Genomic DNA, 20,946 nt, shown 5'->3' on the forward strand with positions numbered 1-20,946 from the left:
TGCCGTGGGGATGTGTCGCCCGCAGGCCCCCAGAGCCACACCGTGACCTACAGAGAAGCCAGGCTCCTGTGTGGAGCGAGGTCCCCCCTTCCTCTGTGCCTTGATTCCTTGGGGGATGCCTTGGTCATCTCTTCCGCCCCTCTGTCTCTGAGGGGAACAGCCGTCGCTCCCCAGGCCCCTTTGTCCGTGTGTCTTTCTCTCGTGGTCTGCAGAGTTCCTCTCTGACAGGAATTGAAGTGGGGGTTTGAAGACGGTGGCATGTTCCAGGTTCGTGGTTGGTGGGGCGCTCTCAGTCCCCAGTAGTGTAGGAAGCTCATCAGTGAGCGGCCGTGGAAGAAGAGCCGTTGTCCTCATTGGCTGTGACCGAAACCCGTCGTGCTTGTGGTTAGAATTTATAATTTTGCTAAAGATGTAATTTACTGCAGTTTGAAGTGGTGTTCTAACAGTGAGTCCCTTGTCTTGAGGCTTAACGTGATTTATAAGTAACACTGATAGACATATTTTCTTACATCCGACCTGAGATAAATGCATGTTTCTAGCATATGTAATATAAAAGTTCCAGAGGATAAGTTTACAGTTAACAAGATGTTGTTTTCTATTTTTGGATTTATTATTATTTCCCCCCTTTTTTGGTAGTGGGGGCTTAGGGGGAAGCATAATATTTGTATAAAGAACTGTCACCCCAGAGTGACATTTATTTTCCAAGGTGACATTGAACTCACACTGTTGGTTTCATATGGTGTTTGTGTGCTGTGCCTAGATTCAAGGCCTGAGGATTTGAGGAAAATCGAGATTTTTTCCCCCGTTTGGTTTTCATGTGCAGGTTCTTTTAAATGTCGCTTATTTTGCTGAATTTGAGTCAAGCAAGGCCCTTTGACAGAATCCTAGCTTGATGCCTGCCAGTGTTTGCAGGCAGAGTTCTAGATGGTTTCTGCACAGATAGAGGAGAGTCCCTTCCATTCAGCAAGAACCCAGAGAGACTCTGCGGGCGGCCCGAGTGGTTGCCCCAGTGGGGTCGGGGGGCGTACTGCTATCCCCCGCTCTGCCCAGCAAAACCTAGCTGTCCTAACGCACCTCACAGTTGATGTCTGTGGCCCCGGAACACCTGGCCCCCTCCAAGTTCCTGAGTTGGAAACCCGATGATTCCACCCCGCACGGCAGGCAGAGAGAATTGATCGCTTCTTGCGTGACTCCTCTGTGGCCTGGGATCAGCAGGGCTCAGGGAAGCCGTGTTATGAATCTTGGATTCCTAAGTTCCTCCTATTTTCTGGACATCTGACCACGAGCAAGAGCAAGGATCCCAAAAGGTCAGTATAGCGGGAGAGCAGGTGCTGTCCACAGGCGTCCCCTTCGTGCCCTGTGGGAGCCAGCGGCCTTCCTGTCGTTGGATGGCCCCAGACCCCCGGCACTTGTCTGACTTTGTAGCCTGTGTCCTGGCTCCTGTTGGCACGGGTGGAAGCCCAGCAGGTCATGGCAGGTGCATGCCACCTGAACTCCAGGCTCTGCTTCCTCGCAGCTCGGGCATGCACGCCATCGCCTGCATGTGGACGTTACAGAAGGTCCTCCGCGCCTTCAGAATCCCTCTCGCCTGTGCAGACAGTCGAATGTCTGGCTAGGTGTCCTGCACCCTAATTGACTGGCCTTGGCCAGCTTGGTTCTTGCTCGTGTTGTGCTCAGGTCCCCTGGTTGCATGCAGTCAGTGTGAGTGCAAGCCCTTTAAGAGCAGCGGCACTGGGCTTCTAGAAGGAGGCTGGCCCCTCCACAAGTGGGGCTATCTGTGGCTGGAAGGCTGCCGGCACCCGCTCCAGGCCGGTCAGCAGGGTGCTGGAGAGGATGTTGAAGCTGGGACGGTGTGGAGACGTGGGAGGGGTGGGTGGCATACTGTTGCCACACTTCCTCCACTCCCCTTATCAACACTGGAAGGGAATGGTGAGTGTGAACGTGGGCGTTAGCTTAGGTCAGCAGGCAAATCGAGCTCACTGCAGGCCGATCGCCCCGCTCGCCATGTTTCTGACCGCGTTCTTGGAGTCTGCGGAGTGGGGAGTGTGTGGTGGTGTCACGTTCATCTAAGTCACAACAAGTGATTTTCCACAAAGTGGCAAGTTTGATCGAATTGCTTTTCCTTCAAGACGCTCAGACGCCGTAAGAACCCGCGTTGGGATGTTGCAGGGAGGGGGCAGCTGCTGTGCTGTATTCTGTTGCTGCTGTGTCTGGGGGCCGCACAATGTCTGCATACATAGCGCAGGGGAAAGGGCATCAGTACCAAACAGAATAACCTTTTTTCTACGACATCCATAACTGTTATGAGGCTCTATTATCTACAGATGGTGATTGCTCAAGCCATTTTCATAGAACAATTCTGTTTTTATCCACTTTCTGGTAACTTCTGTAGGCCCTGCCTCAAGGACTTAGCATTGTGTCTCATGTACATCTTTTCTTAAATGTTCTTTGCCATTTCTGGAATTGTCGTCCTTGGTTTTTCCTTAGCTCATAGGTCATAGATGCAGAAATATTCTAGTATTTAAGGCATCCGCGTCAAGCATCAGATGGCTTTGCATCCAGAAAAACATTTTAACGATAACTCCGTTTGAAGCACCACGCATGTGTAACATGGCTCTATAAAATATAATAAACGCATAATGTTGTTAAGCTTTCTCATGCCTGTGGTTCTTGTTTGTCCCTCAGTCCTCCAGAGCTCCTCTTGCGGAGTCTGGTTACACAATAAACCTGGCGGCAAGCCCCTGCCGCCGTACCTCCTGGGGCAGTGCCCTGCGGGTTCCCTTCTGGCACAGGAGTGGAAACTCGCAGGACTCCGCTCACACCAGCCAGAAATGCTTCCTCAACCTCTCAGCTCCAGGAGGGACTAGCGGGCCGGAGTTTTCGTGAGGACCTCACCCACTTTCCAGAAGGCACAGCCAAAAGAAATGCTCGTGCATTGGGGCCCACCACCCCCCAGCGTTGAGTTCTGGGAGCTCCGGTGCCGGAAAGAACTTACGAATGGGGATGGACTTAAAAACTGGATGAACTATACTGGCAGCTACCTAGGATTTGGCCAAAAGCAAAATGCACCTGGCCGGGGCCCTGGTGTCTGAGGGATCGCACCGGGAGGTGTAGTCTTACTCTCCTCAATTTGTGTGACTTTCCCTTCTTTTTGCTGATGACGCAAGGGGCTGCTGACGCTGCTGCTGAGGCGGCGGGTCCCAGGCCCACGTAAGGCCCCGAATTGATGCATGAAGCCTTGAGGTTGAGCTGAGCGGCAGCCGTGGTGGAAAGTCGTGTGTGCCTCCAGATTTTAGATGGGAAGGAACTGAGATCACCGAGGGCTGCGGACTTGCTTTCTTTGGCGCCCCCAGATAACAGTGAAGCCAGTGTCCCTGCTTTGCTCTCCTGCTGGCTGCATGGCGTGTTGAGAACCTCCTGTGCCCAGGACCGCGCTAGGCCTTGCAAAGCATGGCTTCATGCACTCCTCCAAACTGCTCTTTGCACCAGGAGTTCTGTAACGCTGCCTCATGTGGGGGGTGAGGGCCAGCGGCCCCTCTTACCTCTTACAGAGAAGCCCTGGTCCCTATTTATGGAGGGTTCTGTGCCCTCCCCCAGCCCAGTCTTGGAACAGTGCATTGCTGGCCTTGGAAGCTGGCCCCCGGGGCTGCCCACGGCCAGCCGGCGCTCAACCCCTTGTTCTGCTTCCAGCTGCTCGTCTCCAGCTTCCTGCGGTCACTGTACTGTGCCAGTCTCCTGGCTGGCTCTCTCACCACCCCACCTGAACCCTGCAGAATAAGATCCGAAGCTTCCACCTAGCGTCAAAGCTAAGCCCCAGCCCTGACCCACTTCTCCAACCTCTCCTACCTCTCCTCACTTTCCCCCTGCACGTTTTCATTTCCATTTCCCCTGTCCTTGAATTCCGGGGTTGGCTCATTCACTCACAATCTGGAGGGCGAACTGTGTGTCAGGCTGTTTTGGGGGTTAAGGGAACTTGCATTACATCTAGCAGGGCGGTGGCAGGGCGGGCTCCAGTCCCCTTCTCCCAGCGCCTCCTGCAGCATGTTGCTTATGTACTAGACCCTGTGAGTCTACAGCCCCGGCGGGGGCTCCTGCCTGCCCTTCCACGCCTCGCCTTGGCCAATTCCTTCTCGCCTCCGCCCTCCCGGCTCTCTCTCTCTGGCCGCGCCTGGCCTGTGGGTCGGTGGTTGTGCGGCTCCAGCCCCGGCCCCGCCCGCACCGGCGGGTGCACCTCCACCTCCGGCCGCGGGGGGGCGCTGCGCCCGGCTGCTCTCGCGCCGCGCGGCGGGTGGGGACGGGTGCGCGTGCGCGTGGCGGGGGCGGCCGGGACCCCCGGAAAGCCAGCCCTTTTGGGGACGCTGGGCGACTTCCGGATCTCGGTGGGGCGGGAACGCTTAGGGGTCCCGCGGCCTCGCCTGCTGTCGAACTTGCCAGGGCCTGAGCACGGCTGGTGGGAGGGGCGGAGGGGGGGCGCAGACCCGAGTGCGGGTGACCTTGGGTCCCTAGGGTTTCATCTTCCTCCGCACGAGTAAGGCGTGGGAGGGTAGCCCGGGCCGCGAGAGTCCAGGAGAAAAGGCTCCTGCTGCCAGCCGGTAGCCGCCGGGATAGGCCGGAGGGCAGGGGAGCCGTTCCAGGAGGGCTCCTGGTGCACCGCCAGACCGCGGAGGGGGTGGCTCCGCCGGAGGTGGGGCAGGGCGAACAGAGGCCCCCCGTGGCCGACCGCGCCTGTCCTGGGTGAAAGTCAGGACCTGGGAGAAGAGCTGCCCAGGCCAGGAGGCTTCAGTGTGGCACTTCGGGAGGAAGGGGTGGGAAGCCCTGCATCCCTGTACCGCAGGCAGCGGTGGGCGGGGTTCCCCCTCAACTAACCACTTGCACTCGCGCCTTACCCTGCCCCTCCACATGCCGCTCTGCCACTGTCACCCGGTTCTAATGCCCGGTCACTGGCCCCCACCATTGTCTCTGGTGACCTCAACATACTCTTCCATGGAAACTTTATGGAAACACCATGGCCCTGCCCTTGGGGGGGCTTCCTTGAAGGGAGACTGATCATCACAGCCTGAGAGATGTCAGCTGGCCTGGGAGAGTGTGGCCAGGGCAAGGTGGGAGTCAGTGTCCCCCGCAGGCTGGGCTCCCGCAGCCTCTGCCCCTTCTCCAGTGTGCCCGGGACACAGTGGACACCAGCACCACCACCCTCAGGGTGGGTAGGTCCCCGGAGGTCAGGGTAGGGGGCCACTGCAGAAAGGAAGTGGAGACCAAGAGCACCCAGGCTGGGACCCGGGCCTGCCCAAGGTTCCTGCCCCTCTGGTGCCTGAACTATGGCTCCAGGCTGTCGTCCCCTGCGGCCACAGAACTTGGCGAGCGGACCACGGGAGTCAAGGGGGCCAGCCCAGGCTGATCCTGGCTCTCGGGACACTCCTGCTGCAGGGGGGAGGACGGCCCAGCGGATGCACGGCCAGGCCTGTTGGGGGGGTGGTGGTGAGGGCTTGCGAACCCCAGGCTCCCCCAGACTGGCTGTTGCTGCGAACGGAGGGCTGCGGGGAAGTGGAGGCTGCGTGAGCGGTCCTCACATCGCAGAACCTGCCAGCTATAGGTGGCTCGGAGTGGCCTGCTCTGGGACGAGGGTCTCTTGATTTATGAGTGCCACTGAACAGCTCCGTGAAAGTGGCCGGTGGGGGGGGGGGGTGAGGGGCACGATGCCGTAGTCATTCCTTGCACCTGGGGCCCAGAGGGAGGAGAATAAGCCATCAATGCCTGTGTGCACACCAGAGGACCGGCCGACACTTCCTCGCCACGGCTGGCCTCCAGCACTGGAGAAATCGGGGGAAGACAGTCTCTGTTGACTCAGTTTCCCTCAAACCGCCACGGCGGCTTCATCCATCACCGTTCCTTCCTGCGTGCTCCCGCCTGTCTGCAGCTGGAGCCCTCCCTTCCCAGCCTTGAGTTGCCCTGTGGTTCATAACATCCCCCCAGGCCTCCTCACCCCTGTGGCCCACGTGCGTCACAGCCTCCTGTGGGGTCTCTAAGGCATGAACTAGAGCCTGTCACTCCCCCGGGGAAAACTGGCTGTGGCCATGATGCCTGGCAGACAACCCAAGGAAGGAGCAGACCAGGCTGGCCCAGAGGTCCACCAAGGTCACAGGGCTGCCTCTGCCTCCACTGTCCCTACGGGCATCCCAGCCCCATTTCCTTGGGACGTGCCATGGTGCATTTGTTCCTCTTACAAACCTTCCTCAGAAGCCCCAGCCACCGCTTTCACTGACCAGATCTGGGACACGCGGCCACCTCCAGCTGCAAGGGAATCTGGAAGGGTATTTTCATCCAGACACGCTGAAACCCAGAGCATACTGGGTTCCATCAGAAAAGGGCAGGGTGCTATTAGGTCAGCACCTAGGAGGCTCGGCGCTGCTACGTGACTTGGCCCGGTGGCCTCTCCAACCTCTTCGTGAGCTGCACTGCCCCTCCCTCCGCCCGTGGGACTCGGCTGCATCTGATCCCTCCATGGCCCGGGGGGCTGCGACCCTGCTGAGATGTCAGCTCTCTCCAAGAGGACTGTCCTGAGCCTAGCGGGGTAAATAAAGAGGGCTTATCTGTACAATGCCACGCAACTGTTAAAAACGTGGCCAACTGGAACACACCCATCAGGGAGAAGGTCTCTGTTGAGTTGATTTGTGTCCCCCAAAAAGACAGGTTGAAGTCCTCAGCCCAGGTACAGGGTCTTTGCAGATGTTATTAGTCAAACTGAGGTCATACTGGAGGAGGCTGGGCCCATGTGCCAGTGATTGTGTCCTGATAAAAAGAGGAGGAGACAGAGATGCCCGGGGAGGGGCGGGCAAGTGAAGTTGGAAGGGCAGACTGGAGCAGGATGGCCAGCAGCCGAGGCCACCGCCAGGCGCTGGAAGAGGCAAGGATGCTCCCTGAGCATCTCCAGAAGGACGCACAGCTGCCACCCCGGGATCCCAGACGCCCGGCCTCAGCCCTTCAAGAGAATAAACATCAGTTTGTGCCGTGGGATTTGGTTTATGGCGGCCCAGGGAAACTGCTGCAAGGTCACTGTCATCCAGCATGTTTGTGAGCTAACTCACCTAGTCCTCATGCCTATGTCAGCCCCATTCTGCAGATGAGGAAACTGAGGGTCTGGACCTAGGCTGGAGCGTGCCCTGGTCATACAGCTCGGGCTGCCATCAGGGCTGGAGAGCACAGACCAGCAAGCTGGCCCCTCGGACTCCAGGGAGGGGGTGGGGAATGGACACAAGCAAGGCTTCACTCTTAAGAAAACAAAGAATATTTTATTCCTTCAGCAGTTTCTATACAACAGTGACACCACGCGAATAGGGGGGAGTCTTATCTTCCTTGACCCCAGTCAGCCTCCTGGGAGACCGTATCACATTGCCCAAGAGGCTGAGCCCCGCTCAGGATAAAAGAGGCCATAGTCATCTCCAGCTTGTGCAAAACCATCTACCTCCCTGTGCAAATACATGGCCACGCTGTACTGTGTCCACTAACAGGCCCTTCCTCCGTGGCCTCATGGGAACACTAAGCATAAGGAGATTCCCTGGGAGAGACATCATTTGCTGGGGAGTGGGAATCCTCCTACGCCAATCTCCTTGATGACTCCTCTGCACATCTCAGGGAACCCTGGCCACCGGCCAGAGCCCCACACAGTGGCTGACCCATGTCCCCATTTTATAGATGGGCAGCCTGAGGACCAGAGGGTGACAAGCCTTCCCTTCCCGCGGCTGTACTTAACCATTGAGCTCCCCTCCCACTGGCCTGTGCCTGGTCCCCAAGCCCAGCCCCTAGGCTGATACGGAGCCGCCACCAGGTCCCAAGCCCGTAGCGGGTCAGTGGGAGTGGCGGCAGCAGGGGCATGCCCAGCTGGGCCACGGAGCAGCTGGGGTGCATCAGCAGAGCATTCGGTTCCGGGACACCAGGGGGCACCCGGAGCTGCCTCTCCGTCCCTAAGAAAGACCCGACAGGTGGCCGATGTGAGGTTAGGCGCTGGGTGGCCCATCGGTGGGTCGTCAAAGACCCCACGGTGGTGGCGGCCCGGATCCCAGGAAAGGGCTGGAGCGTCGACTGGGCTTCCGAAGACTCCCAAGCAACAGCGCCAGGCTCAGCGCGGGGCGCTCCACGCCATCATCGCCGAGCTCGGTGACTGTACAGCGCGGGTTGGAGGCTCCCTATTTGCCGGCGCAGGACACCGCGGACATCAAGTCTGCGGCCAGGGCCCCCCGGCTGGTGCGCGGCGGGCAGCCCAGGCCCGCTGGGGTCCAGGGCCCGCGGCCCCCGGGCGCCGGCCTCACAGGCTGGAGGGCTGAGCCAGGCCGGACCCCGAAGGGGCGGCGGGCGCGGCCGGCACGGCCTCGCCGTCGGGCCGGGGCTCGGGGCCGCGCGCGTAAGTGAGCACCACGGTGACGGTGGCGAAAGTGGCGGCGTTGACGGGGAAGGCGCGCAGCAGCGTGGAGGCCAGGCCGCGCGTGAACACGCGCCAGCCCTCGGCGCGGTAGCTCTGGCGCACGCAGTCCACGAAGCCGTCGTAGCGCGGGGCGCCCCGCAGCCCGTCGGCCTGCAGCCGCGACTTGACCACGTCCACGGGGTAGGTGGACAGCCAGGACAGGATGCCCGACGTGCCGCCCGCCAGCAGCAGCTTGGGCACCAGCAGCTGGTCGCCGGGCTCGCAGCCGAGCGCGCGTGTCAGCACGTCGTACGCCAGGAAGTAGACACCGAAGCTGGGCGTCTCGCGCAGCAGCGTGGACGCCATGCCGCGGTTGACGCCGCGCACGCCCTCGCGCCGGTAGATCTGCGCCAGGCAGTGCAGCGAGCCGCGGTAGGTGCGCGCCGGCCCCGCGTCCTGCAGCTGCAGCCGCGTCTTGGCCAGCTCCATGGGGCAGCAGATGACGCACTGGATGGCGCCCGCCGCCGCGCCGGCCAGGAACTGGTTCAGCGGCGTGTCGCGGCCCAGCGCCCGCAAGGTGTTGCCCTGCACGCCGAACACCAGCGCGTTGATGAAGGTGAGCCCCATGAGGGGCGAGCCCAGGCCCTTGTACAGGCCCAGCACCTGCGGGGCGCACGGACACGCGTCAGGCGCGCCCCTGCGCCTGCTTGGGTGGCCCGGCCCGCCTCCCCAGGACCCTGCCTGCAGGGAGGGCGGAGCCCCAGCACACCCCCCAACCCCGTTCAAGAGGACTAAGGCGAATTCTGCTAGAACCCATGTCCTGGATGTCAGAGGCCTGGGCATTCGCACCTTCCCATTTCCCAAGTCCCCATTTGCCCATGTCCCCGGACACCTTCTCCAGCTCTGCGGTCTGGGGCCCAAAGCATTCTAGAAGCTGGTTCCCCACCGCCACCCCTAGGCCCAGGCCACTCACACTCTCCTGCTTGATGATTGACTGGAAGCAGTGCAAGGTCCCTCGGTACTGAGGCTTCTCCACGCTCTGGACCTGAAGCCGCACCTGCAAGGACAGGGCCCAGTGAAAGGTGGGCGAGCCCAGCCGAAGCTCCCAGCTCCCTTGCCCCAGCACTCAGGACAGCCCGCAGAGCACGCTTCTGCAGGCCCAAGGCTGGTCGCTGGAGGCAGGGAGCCAAGTAGCTTTCTATGGCTTTTGGAATTCTGGGATGGGGCAGGGCCGGGTGTCCATGCCTCTTGGGGCGGGGGGTATCAGTGGGCAACAGCCGCAGACAGCCAGTTGCACAGGGGGTAGAGGGTCCCCAAGATCTCAGAGAAGTAGAGGCTAAGCCTCTGGTTGTGTATGTCTGCACCATGTGCGGACAGCGGAGCACAAAGCATTTTCCCAGACCTCCCCACTGTCCTGGTGGCAAACCATGGCTGGTGCCGGAGGGACTCCCCACTTAATTCCTATCACCCAACTCCCCTCCTTGGGGGCTGACAGTGCTGCAATGGGTGTTAAAAGCAGTGAGCCCTGGACTCTGAGGGACCCCCTCATTTCTGCCAGTAGCCCCTGGTGAGGACAGTGGTCATGAGTTAGCAAAGCAGTGACAGGAGAGCAGCTGATAGCCTCCTTGGTGACTATGTCACCACCTTCGGGACGTGGGGGCTCAGGCCAAGCTGCTCTTGGAGCCCTGTCCAGAACCTCTTGATTTTATTCTCTGTTGACAGAGAGCTTATCTCTGTGCTTGATACGCAGGCCCCACAGTGTGGAACCGGAGCACATTTCCCGAACTCAGAATCCAGGTCATGGGGGTGGGGGGTGAGCTAGGTTAAGTCATGTGCTCAGGAGCTGACTCAGAAATCACTATCACAGCCAGGGCCACAGCACAAACACCCCTCCATGCCCGGCAGCACCAGAGGGCCTAACCCTGGAATCACCAGCCAAGGTGGGTGTCATTACCCCCACTTCAAAGATGGGAACACTGAAACTCAGAGATGTTTTGCAACTTGGCCAAGGCTGTCTATCCTCTCCAGTAACAGGAGTGGCTCGGCTGTGTTGGTCAGGGCCAGAGCGGGGTGAGGTGCTGGCTGCTAAGAGCCTTCCAGTGGATCTTCTCTTGCCAAATGCACTGACAAAAGAATGTTTCTGAAGAACAAAAAAGCACCATCTCTGCACACGAGGACCTCTGCAGTTGGCAGCCACTGCTCTGAGAAGCGGCTGACAAGCGAGGGCACCATGCAGGGGTCACCCCAGCTCCCCTTCCCACCCTGGCTGCCTGCCCCGCTCGGGCCTGGCAGGGAAGGGGTGGATTTGCAGTGGAGAAAAGCAGAAGCGCTGTGCAACTATTAACAACATATTAACACCTTAACACTTAATAACGTATTAACACCTTGAGCTCTGCTCAGGTTGTTTTTGCGATGAGAGGTTTCTCATTTCCCTTCCGGGTTCTGGGGTCTCTGGTAGGACATTTCTCTCTCTCGTGCAGCCCCTAACTGGGCCATGTGAGCGGATTTCGGCCACATGTGGATGGCGGCTTGAAGTCCCTGTAGGTTGAACGAGCTCTTGCCAGGCTCAGGCCAGCTTGGGTCCCACGGGGAGCACGGAGGCCCCCTCCCCTTTGCTTGTGACCCCTGGACCCGGGCTGAGCACTCGCTGGCTGGCAGTTTGGGGGACCAGGTTTGGGGGTGAAATGGGGCCCGAGTCTTGTAATCTCTAGAGTTGAGGTTAACATCCCATTTGAGGATTGGGGGGCCTGCCCCTGGAAAAGTGATCATTGGCACACATGCTCAAAAGGTTCCCAGCTCTCCACCGGGCTGGGAGACCCCCAGTGGGAAGACCCTCTGATCCAGAGGGGGCTGATTTTTCTCCACCAGCCCCACCTGGGTCCCCGCCCCAGGACCTGGGCCGGGCCCAAGCTCACCTCAGGCCCTCCCTGTCCCCTGCTAGTCAGGGAGGGAACTGTGTGGGGTGGGGAGGAGGAGGGGTGTTCATGCCCAGGGTGTGGTTCAGCAAGGACAGAGGAGGGTCGGGTGCCCCTGGTCTATACTTACTAGCGCTCCCCAGGGTGAGGCTTACGCTCATCTACAACAAAGTTACACTTTTGCTACAGATGGAGACAGCCCCTAGCTTAGAAAGTAAAGGCGGTTAGAGCAACATAAAATGTCAACATCACATCCAGGCACGGAGCCCCCAGGGCCCAGCCCCCGACCTCCCGGGACATCCCCTCCCCTGCCCTGGGATGGCCACTCCCCGGCAAAAGCAGTTTTAGACCCAGTGTCCCTGATTACTGTCATGTCCCTGATTACTGTCATGTCCTTGGCAGTAGAAAGGGGAGGGGTTGCTAGGAGGACTGGGGGACTTCTGGGGGGGGCTGACCTTGTTCTGCTCTCCCCAGGCATGTGCTTCGCGATGACTGGTAGATTCATGCACTTGACATGTGTGCACTTTTCTACATGTGTTAAATTTCAGTTAAAACAACAGAGCTACTGAAGTCAATCCCACTTTGGCCGAACTCAGGAATATATATGGGTCTGTGTACATTTCTGTTTTTCAGCAGAGATCACTAATGAAGGTTGGGGAGAGGATCTATGAAGGACTGGGTTTTGTTTTGTTTTTAGTTTATATGTCTCTATAACGGTTAAAAATTTCTTTACAACCTACATTGCCTTTGTAATAGAAAGGAACTAAATAACTGGGTATGTACGCGATGATATTTTAAAAATACCACACGCCCGTGGCAGGCACGATGGTGGAGGGGGTCCTGAAGGAAGTGCACAGAGTGGGAAAACGGATTTGTCAGTATACGGAAATAAGGAGCTCTTCTACCTTTCCCAATTTTCTTTTAATAAGAATTGTTTAACTCTTATGCTGGAAAAGAGCCAGTAAAAAATAAGGCAACTGGGCTCGGGGCGGGGGGCGGGGGGGACGGTGGTGTGCCTGGATGACTCGGTCGGTTAAGTGTGTCTGTCTTTGGCTCAGGTCTTGATCCCAGGGTCCTGGGATCGAGCCCCACGTGGGGCTCCCTGCTCCCCGGGGAGTCTGCTTCTCCCTTTGACCCTCCCTCTGCCCCTGCCTGCCGCTTTGCCTGTGCTGTCAAATAAATAAAATCTTAAAAACAGAAAAATAAGGCCACTGGTGACACAGCATTAAATTAAACCAAAGGAGCGTGTTCCCTGATAGCACAACACAACAGTGAGCCCGTAACTAGGATGAGAGGGGTCTCGAGTTGAGTGATGAGCGGATTACTGGGGGCGGTTCTTCCTATCCATGAGAAGCCTGGCTCTTAAAGACAGGTGTGCGCAGATGTGATGCAGGTGGGCCGCCGTGGCCAAAAGGACTCACCAGTGGATTTCTTCAAAGACCATTCTCCAGGGGTGAGGTAAGGAATAGGGTCCTAGGGGCAGGAGCTCTGTGGGGTGGAGAGGCTCCTGCGCCCAGTCACTGCCGGGGGTGCGGGTCGTGGCCCAGGAGCTCAGAGGGGGCCAGAGCCACCAGGACAGAGTCCTCCCCAGCCTGGGGGTCCCTGAGGAGGGGGCCCAGTGGGAGCGGGGCTAGCTGAGGGGGGCCTGGCCATGCCCAGGCCGAGTCATGGCTCAGAGAGACCTGGCCCCTGCGAAGCTGGGCTGAGGAAGCAAATCCAGAGTCACTTCTTGGCCAGATACAGAGGCATTTACCACATGTGACACGAGATCTGAACACAGCAGAGCGCAGACAATGCCAGGCTCTCCTGGGCTGCTCCGGCCTGTGGGCCACGCACAGGCAGCGGTGAGGACAGGCTCTCGGCGGGCCGTGTGGAGACACGGGCCGCTGGGTGGGAGCAAAGCCTGCTCCTTCCGCCTTCTCCCTGAACCGCATACGATGGGATAGGAGGAGGTCTGCGCTGCAGAACTAGCATTTCGTGCGACCCAGACTTGACTGACGAGCATCCGGCACCACAAGGGCCTCCGTAAACTTGCCCGCGGCCTCACGCAGCAGATGAGAACCCTGCGCCCCGAGGTGAAGCAGCCGGCCCCAGGTCACACAGCAGATGGGCTAGCAGGGGGCCTGGACCTGCGCAAGGCCTCGGGCAGAACTCGTTCAGGTCAGAGCCGGTAAGTGAAGCTAGGCCCTCAGGCCTGCCCTGGAGGAAACCCCAGCGCTGAGGTCCCGAGTCCTTTTCTTGCCCAAGGACCACCTGACTTCCACTGAAAAAAGAGGGGACAGGAAATGACCTCAAACCCAGCTAGGGCTGACATCCTTGCCTTGGCCGTCCCCAGTAAGCACTGCCAAGTTCAGTGTTTACAGTGGGTCACAGGGTCTGGCCTAGTGCCCTGCTGCTTACAGCTCGCGCTGATTCCCGGGTGAAGCCTGCAAGGAAAAGTCCAGACTTGGCTGGTTTCAGGACTTAAAACCCCAACAACAGGGACAAAATCCTATTTGGGAATTTGCAGCTGGAGAACATGGATTTCCTTTGTTTCCATTGTGAGCCTCTGAGAACCTGGATTTGGACAGTTTATCGCGGAGGAGCTGTGGACCGAGTGCTCGCCCCAGGGCCACACTCTGGAGCCACGAACTCCACACAAGTGCACACCAGCCCTTGGGAACCAACTGCGCGATTTCGTGCCGCGGTGATTACCACTCGGTGAAGATCGCATGCGTGGGAAATACTGACAAGTTCGGGTTTTTGTCTCTCTGTATTCTCTCTCTGAACTGCTCTTTCTTTCGAGAAGACGTCTGGAGGGCTTCTGCATGGGAACAGTGGGTGGCCCCCGCTCTGGGAAGGGGAAGGCTGCCCGTCAGCCTCTCAGTCTCAGTCTCAGGGGCCTCTAAGTTCAGCCCCGAGCTGGGAGAGGCAAGGCCAGACCCAGAAGGAACGCGGACACACAGCCGTCCACCTGGGTGTCACAGAACCCAGCGTCTACCTGTATTCCAGAACCTGTGGGAAGACCGCACAGGTGTTCCTAAGGTGGTCACTGGAAGGGGGCCTCCCGCCGCCTCTGCCCTGTAGGCCTCTGTGCACGGTCTGCGCCTCCACAAAGACCTGAGAGGAAAACTGTGACAAGACACTCACCTTGACCGTGTCAAATGGGTGTCCCACGAGCACGCCTGCCACACCTGGAGGGAAAAAGGAGGACCATCACCCGGATGCCTCAGAAACCTGCAGTGGGGGGGGCTTCCGCCTGGGAGCCGCCTGAAGGGAACAGAGAACGTGTGCCAGGTGCCTACTGTGTGCCAGGCGCCTACTGTGTGCCAGGCACCCTGTGAGCTCCTTTGTCCTCAGGTCTGCGTGAGCAGGGAGGGTAAGAGGGTGACATCCCTGAGCACGAGCCAGGATCTGTCCAACTTGAAGTTGGTGTCTCTCCCTCCCCTGCTACTCTCCGACCACACCTGACAACAGAAGTTGTCTCTCCCCCCAACCCCCTCCCCCGCCTGGCCCCCGCAAACACCTCCAGCATGGCACGGGGGCCCAGACAGTCACCCAGATGTGAATTTTCCCGCTGCCACTCATCAGATGGCCCAGCTCACAAGGAACTCGAGGTCTGCGTCTCACTCTCCTCCCCTGTACTAGGTGTGAGCCTCGGTCCCCCCACCCTCACCCTCCTCACCCTGCGTGCTGACCCGGGACCCGAGGCGAGGCACGGAGGTATTGCAGACACGGGCCGGCCACTCCCTTCCCTGCAGGGGCGGCACCTGCCGCCCAGGGAGTCAGTTCCCGACTTTGCATCGTGGGCCTTTGTGATCTGCCCGATATGATCGGTTCAAGCCCTGCCCAAACCCAGCCCCACCTCGAAGGACAAAGGCTCACTCCCCAAATCGGCTCCTAAATACTTTTCAGAGTCCTGCGTGCTGTTCAGGTGTAAATATCACCAGGAATCAGGCACCTTGTTTCCGCATTCACGGAAGGAGAAGGGGAGGCTCAGTGAGGTGCAGTAACCCGAGCACCAACTCCCACGCCTTCCTCCCGAGAATTTTGTGTGTGACTTTCTTAAAGTTCTCCTTTTACTGCTAGGAGTATCTATAATTAAGACAGTTACTATTTGTTGAGTGACAAACAGTAACATTTCTACCTGGGGGTCACTGTTGTTAGTTTCGTATGTATACTAACTCTCCCTCTTCTATGTAAAGAAAGGACTATTAGCCCATTTTACAGATGAGGAATGGGAGGCCGAGAGAGTATGTCCACGCTGCACAGCTCCTTAGTTGGTGGGGTGAGGCTCTGAACCTGGATCTTCTGGGCCTGGAGCCCTCCTCCTTAACCACTCGTCTTTCCTGCCCCCTGCTGGGGCTGGGTATCGTGGTGGGCGCCCAGAGGTTAGTAGGGATCACTATGCAGCCTCTTTACAACTTGCAAATCTTTGTAGGGTGTCCTCTCCATCCTGTTCCATGCTTCGGGCCTTAGAATCCACTGTGTTTGATACTAACTTTGCCAGTCCTGCTTTCTTTTTGGTTACGTGTGCCTGGTATAGCTTTGTGACAGTGAACTGTCAACCTGGTCCTCCTGCTTTGTTCTCGATGCTCCTGGAAAGGAGCTACAGCTCAGCTCTGGCCTCTGATTTTGCCAAGACAGGACATCTGACCCGACTCTATCTTATTTTATGTGAATGAATTCTCTTACTCCTTTTCCTTTCTGCATCTTTGCTGGTTCGGGCAAACTGCCATTTGTCCTCCTTCTGCTTGTTAACGTTTAAGTTCAGCTAAAGGTTACTTCTTGTTTCTAACCCTTAGAATCATTTTGTAGACACAGGCTAAGAACCGTTGACCCCCAAGGCTCTCTCTGCCCCCCGCTGCCCCACCCCAGGAACAGCCACCCCAAGAAGGTCCCCACCCCTGTAGCTTCCCCTTCTATCCCCTACCCCACACACCCAGAGACCCCACGAGACTCAGAGCTGTTCCCTCTCCTCCTCACCGCTACCCCCTTCTGGGGGTCTCTACTCTGATCAGTTGCCATTTTTCTCAGAGGTAACATTTAGGGCAACGGCCTCCGCATTCCTGCTCCTCTGCAAAATCTATCTCGTTAATGCTGTCAGGGAACAAGGGACCTGTGCTCTGGTGAGGCTCTCAGCCGAGGCCAATATCCCAGAATCTTCTGGCTTCTGCTACTGCAGCTGAGAAATCTGTTGCCAGTGCGTTTCTTCTCCTTTGTCAATAATTGATGCGTTCTATCAGGAAGCCTCTGAGATTTTATCTAGATTTCAGGAATGTCACCAAGATGCCAAGGGTGTGTCTTTTTTTTTTTTTTTTTTTAAGAGTAACCCTGCCTGGTACCACACCAGCGCTTTCATTCCCCAGACTCAGGCATTTTTCTGATCACAGAGAAAATTTCCACTCTTACGTATTCATCCTAATCATATCTCCAGACCTTTTCCTCCTTCTGGAACCCGTAACATCCACAGGAAGATGAAAAGACAGCCCCAAGGCGTCTTGTCCCTCAAGACTTCCATACCTGCGTCTCTGGTCTTCTGAGACACACTTCGTTTCTATCTTTTGCAACCCACCTTCTTTTTTTCGTTTCGTGTTGTAAATTTTCTATATTTGAACACCCTAGTTCTAGAATTTATTTTCTGGGACTGTAGCTGATTTCCTGCGGTTTTGGAAACCTGATACTTGCCTGGGGTATGCTGTTTGGCCTTGCTTCTCCAGCTCTGGGCCCTTCAGGCCCTCCCTGCCCTCTGCAGCCAGGCCCAGCTGTGGGGTCCCCAAGAAGCACACACTGGAAATGCAGGAGGTTCTCTTCCTGCGGCCCGTCCTGCCTCTGACCCCAGACTTGCCCAGGTTCTGGCACCAGCCTTCACCAGCCTCCAGCATGGGAGGGGATGACCCCCACCCCATCAGCCTCCATTGCCAAGGCCTCCAATGGCAGTCATTTGCATTCCTACTTTCCCCAGAGGCTCGGTTCTCAGCCCTCAGGGGAGGGGCTTCCTGCCTCACCTAGGACATCCCCACTCACAGGAACAGAGGGGCCTTGGGGCCCACCTCCATCAGGGCCTCCTGTCCCCCAAAGCCTTATCCTTTTAACCTCACAGTTACCTTGAGAGCCAGGAAGCCCTGCGAGACCAGCTCCCGAACAGGCCACTGAGGCGGCCCAAGTGGACCCTTTCTGCCACCTCCAAAGCCAGTGCCCACTGCCGAACGTAAGCTGGATTCTTAGAGGCACCCTCAGCCCATCATGGCCCTCCAGGGTAGGAGGGGGGTCCACTCTCCCCAGGCAGGATTCCCGGCCCCACCATGAAGGTGCTCTCCACACCTTCTCCTATCCACGCCCTGGGCAGGGAGAACTCCGTTCAGAACACAGGGTGTCAGCGAGCTGAAGACCCGGCACCGACCCCCTGGTAGGGAGCGTAGGTAGGCCTTCTGACCGTCCCAGGGCCTGAGCGCCGGGATGCTGTCAATCAAGGTGCCTGCCCCACCTCCCAGAGGGCGACATTGAACACGTGACCCGACACTCAGCCAATCAGAGGTGAGGTACTCTTCTCCCTCCCAGGAATCTGAATCTAGAGGGACCCCAGGGCACCAAAGAGAAGCACCGCCTTCACCCTGCCCTGAGCCTCCAGGCCAGGAGGAGTCGAAAACGAAGTAACTAGGCGGGGCCTCTAGGGCCTGGGCGCCGAGGTGGGAGTGCTACCCGGCTTGTTTCCTAGACAGTCCCTCTGCGCAGGCTGCGCCATGCCAGGGACCCAGAAGGCCAGCCAGGGGTACAAGGAAAACCAAGTCACTGTCCCACTAGTCCCTCCACTTCTCGAGACCAAGGTTTCTCCTGGGTCAAATAAGAGCTGGAGAGGATCCCAGGGGGGAGCGGGGGCTGACGAGCCTCGCCAAGAATCTTTGTGGCAGCCAATTCCATCCTCAGGCACCTGGGAGACTCAGGCCTCCGCTCACACAGCAGGGACGCGGGTGCGCACCGCCAGCCCCAGGCTTGTGCCTAGATCCGAGGGAGGCAGTGGGGGCGGGGGCTGTGGCCTATAGCTGGGTGTGGTACTGGACTCTTATCTCGCCCCAACCCTGGAGCCTGGACAGGATCTCCTGGGTGGGCCTGGTAAGGATGGGCAGAAGGCATTCCAGGAGCGGCCCTTTGTGAGCAAGAGCCTCGAGTGACTGAACACGTGTGCCTGGGGGGATGGGTCCCTACGCAGGCCCGGCCTTAGGATGAGTGGTCCTACCCCAAACCCCACAGCTTGCAAGGGGCTCCCAGGACACCCAGGAGAAATCAGAAGAAATCCTGCCCCTCTGGGGGAAAGAACCCACACTCCCCAAGAAGTTGGGAAGGGTCTTTGGACATGGGACAGCCCACCTTCATGGAGCCATCACTTGGGTGGGGGCTGGGTAGAGGGGGAGGGCTGGGTAGAGGACAGCCTGGGGCACAGGAGGAGCCAGCAGGGGTGGGGGCAGGTGCCGCCACAGGAGGGAAAGCAGGAGTGGGGTCATTGGGGGATAGGGGAGCTGAGAGCTGGATCTGCAGAGGCTTCCCCCTCCTGTCTGCTCTGGCCTGGGCTTGGGAGAAATGCACTCATTTATGAAAAGCCCTGGGGTTTTCCCTCCTTCAGCAGGCTCCAGCCCGGTGGTTTCCTGAGGCCCGACTGGGTAACAATCCGGGAAGTTCTTAAATCTCTTCACACACATCACTTCCCTGGCACACTGTCTTCTCCACCAGTCTCCTCTTGCCCAGAGTAGGACGCTCAAACTGCAGAGGTTTAAATGCCTGAGGCCACTGCTAGTCCCTCCTCTGGCTCCAGGGAGCCCAGCGCCAAACGCCAGCAGATAAACAGGTGCTGGAGGAGAGAAGCCCACCATCAGCGCAGGATTAGGCCTGGGGTGACGCAGCCGACTCCTAGCGGCTCCTCTGTCACCTCGGTGGGGAATACCTGTTAGCTAAACCTGGCTCGCAATTAATACCAGTTGCGTAAATTAACTCTCCAAGTAAAAGCAGAGAAACTACAGGCCAAACAGGGAAGTGGCCAGCCTGGTGCCTCGGACGCCCCACAGCAGAGCCCCACTGCACACTGATTGCTGCCTTCTCGGGACACAGGCTTGGGGAGGACCCTAGCAGCCCGGCCTGGGTGAAGGTGCCCCACATCAGTGACACGCACGCGTGAGCACGAGGGCTAGTCCACGCCGCCACCTGGGTGGAGTCGCCCCCCAGCAGCTCAGGGAACGGCGTAGGAAGGTGCGGCGTGCCAAAGCGTGACTCGGCGCCCGGGGTCCGGCGCCTGGGGTCCGGCCGGCGCCCTTCAGTGCCCTCCAAGGCCAGCCCGCCGGGGGGTTGTCCTGTGGCCCCAGCCCCGCCCAGACATCTTTGCGGGGAAGAGGGTGGAGCCAACCCCAAACTTCTCGGGCCCTGGTAAGGGGCTCTGGTCCGGGTGGGCGCGGGCCGGGGATGCAGGAGCAGGGGAGGGAGATGCGCCCGAGGCCTCGGGCGAGAAGGGCGCAAGGGGCGCTGGTGCATCCTCCTGGCAGTCCCAGCCTTGGCCAAGCCACCGTGCTGCCCCGGCGCCCCAGACCTCTCGTCCGGACGTGCCCCGAAGGACTTAAACGACGCGTGCCCTCGCGAACTGCGCGCTAGACGCCCTTCGGGCCTGCAGTCAATTCACGCCCACGAGAGCCCAGTGAGACGAGAGCATTGTTATCCCCCATTCTGCAGGCGACGAAACCCCGGCCACAGGGTGAGCCGCCGGGGCCCAGGGCTCGCAGGTGAGCCGGCCTCCCATCCCGCACGCCTGGCTCCGGCATCCCGAGATCGGGCGCTCGGGGCGAGAGCCGCCCGCCTCCTTACCCCCAGCGCATCCAGCCAGGAAGTCGAGCGCCATTGCCGGGTACCCGGTGAGGCCGCCCTTCCTCCTCGTCCTTCTCCTTTGGCCCCTCGCCGGACGGGTCGCCGTCGGGGGTCCCCCGGGCTCGCTGGATTAGGGCTCGGCCTGGCCGCCGCTCCTGGCGCGGAGCCCGGGGCCGGCCGGGGTCGGGGGGCGGCGGCGGCGGCGACTCGGTGCGCGGGTCCTCGGTCCGCGCACGTCCCTCGCTGACCGGCTCGCTCGCCCTCGCTGCTGTCCGCCGGCTGCCCGCGGTCCCTCACTTCGGGCCGCGCGCCCCGCCCCTCGGGCCTGCCGGCCGGGCCCCGGCGGGGTGCAGAGCGCGGCCAATGGGCGGGCGAGGCGCGGACAACACCCCGGGCCCTGCGCGCCGCCGCCGCGCCTCATTGGCTGGGCGTGTCCGGGGCGGGCGGGGTGAGGGGGACGTGGAGGGCGGGGGAGGCGCACCGGCGCTGCAGACAAAGAATGTGCTTCGTGCGCCCGCCCGCGCCGGTGCGGGCGGGAGAGGCGGCCCGGTGCGCGCGGCGGCGGGACGGTGGGGCCGGGCCCGGGAGTCCGGGGCCTGACGGCGGCCTGTGCGGGGCGGGAACCTCCCGGCGTGCGCGAGACGGGTCCGCTGAGTGGGAGGCGGGGTGTGCTCGCTCTGGACCGGACCCGGGGGCCTGGGGCTAGATCCCGACTCCCCCGCCGAACCCCGGGTGTCTGCCCGTGTAATGGGGACACAGGCGCGACAGCGGGCGCCTAGAGCCAGGACCCTCCCAGGCTCGGACACTAGC

General features: G+C 59.6%; 1 protein-coding gene across 3 annotated transcripts; it reads right to left on the reverse strand.

The window, feature by feature from the left end:
• Positions 1 to 7,266: 7,266 nt before the first annotated feature.
• SLC25A29 (solute carrier family 25 member 29) lies at positions 7,267 to 20,443 on the reverse strand. 3 transcript variants are annotated; one of them, XM_087856217.1, is made up of 5 exons: positions 20,137 to 20,443; positions 14,440 to 14,483; positions 10,780 to 10,933; positions 9,369 to 9,452; positions 7,267 to 9,058 (listed from the first exon to the last, which is right to left on the reverse strand). In XM_087856217.1, exon 5 carries the CDS (start codon positions 9,020 to 9,022, stop codon positions 8,300 to 8,302), a length of 723 nt encoding a protein of 240 aa, XP_087712343.1. In that variant the 5' UTR covers positions 9,023 to 9,058; positions 9,369 to 9,452; positions 10,780 to 10,933; positions 14,440 to 14,483; positions 20,137 to 20,443; the 3' UTR covers positions 7,267 to 8,299. The 3 variants fall into 3 exon arrangements, with proteins under 3 accessions (XP_087712343.1, XP_045631356.2, XP_045631358.2); XM_045775400.2 differs by lacking the exon at positions 10,780 to 10,933; XM_045775402.2 differs by lacking the exons at positions 14,440 to 14,483; positions 20,137 to 20,443 and having other exon boundaries at positions 10,780 to 14,287.
• Positions 20,444 to 20,946: the final 503 nt, after the last annotated feature.

This window comes from Ursus americanus, chromosome 26 (assembly GCF_024610735.1).
Source record: "Ursus americanus isolate L20-20 chromosome 26, mUrsAme1.1.p, whole genome shotgun sequence".
NCBI classification, from domain to species: domain Eukaryota; kingdom Metazoa; phylum Chordata; class Mammalia; order Carnivora; family Ursidae; genus Ursus; species Ursus americanus.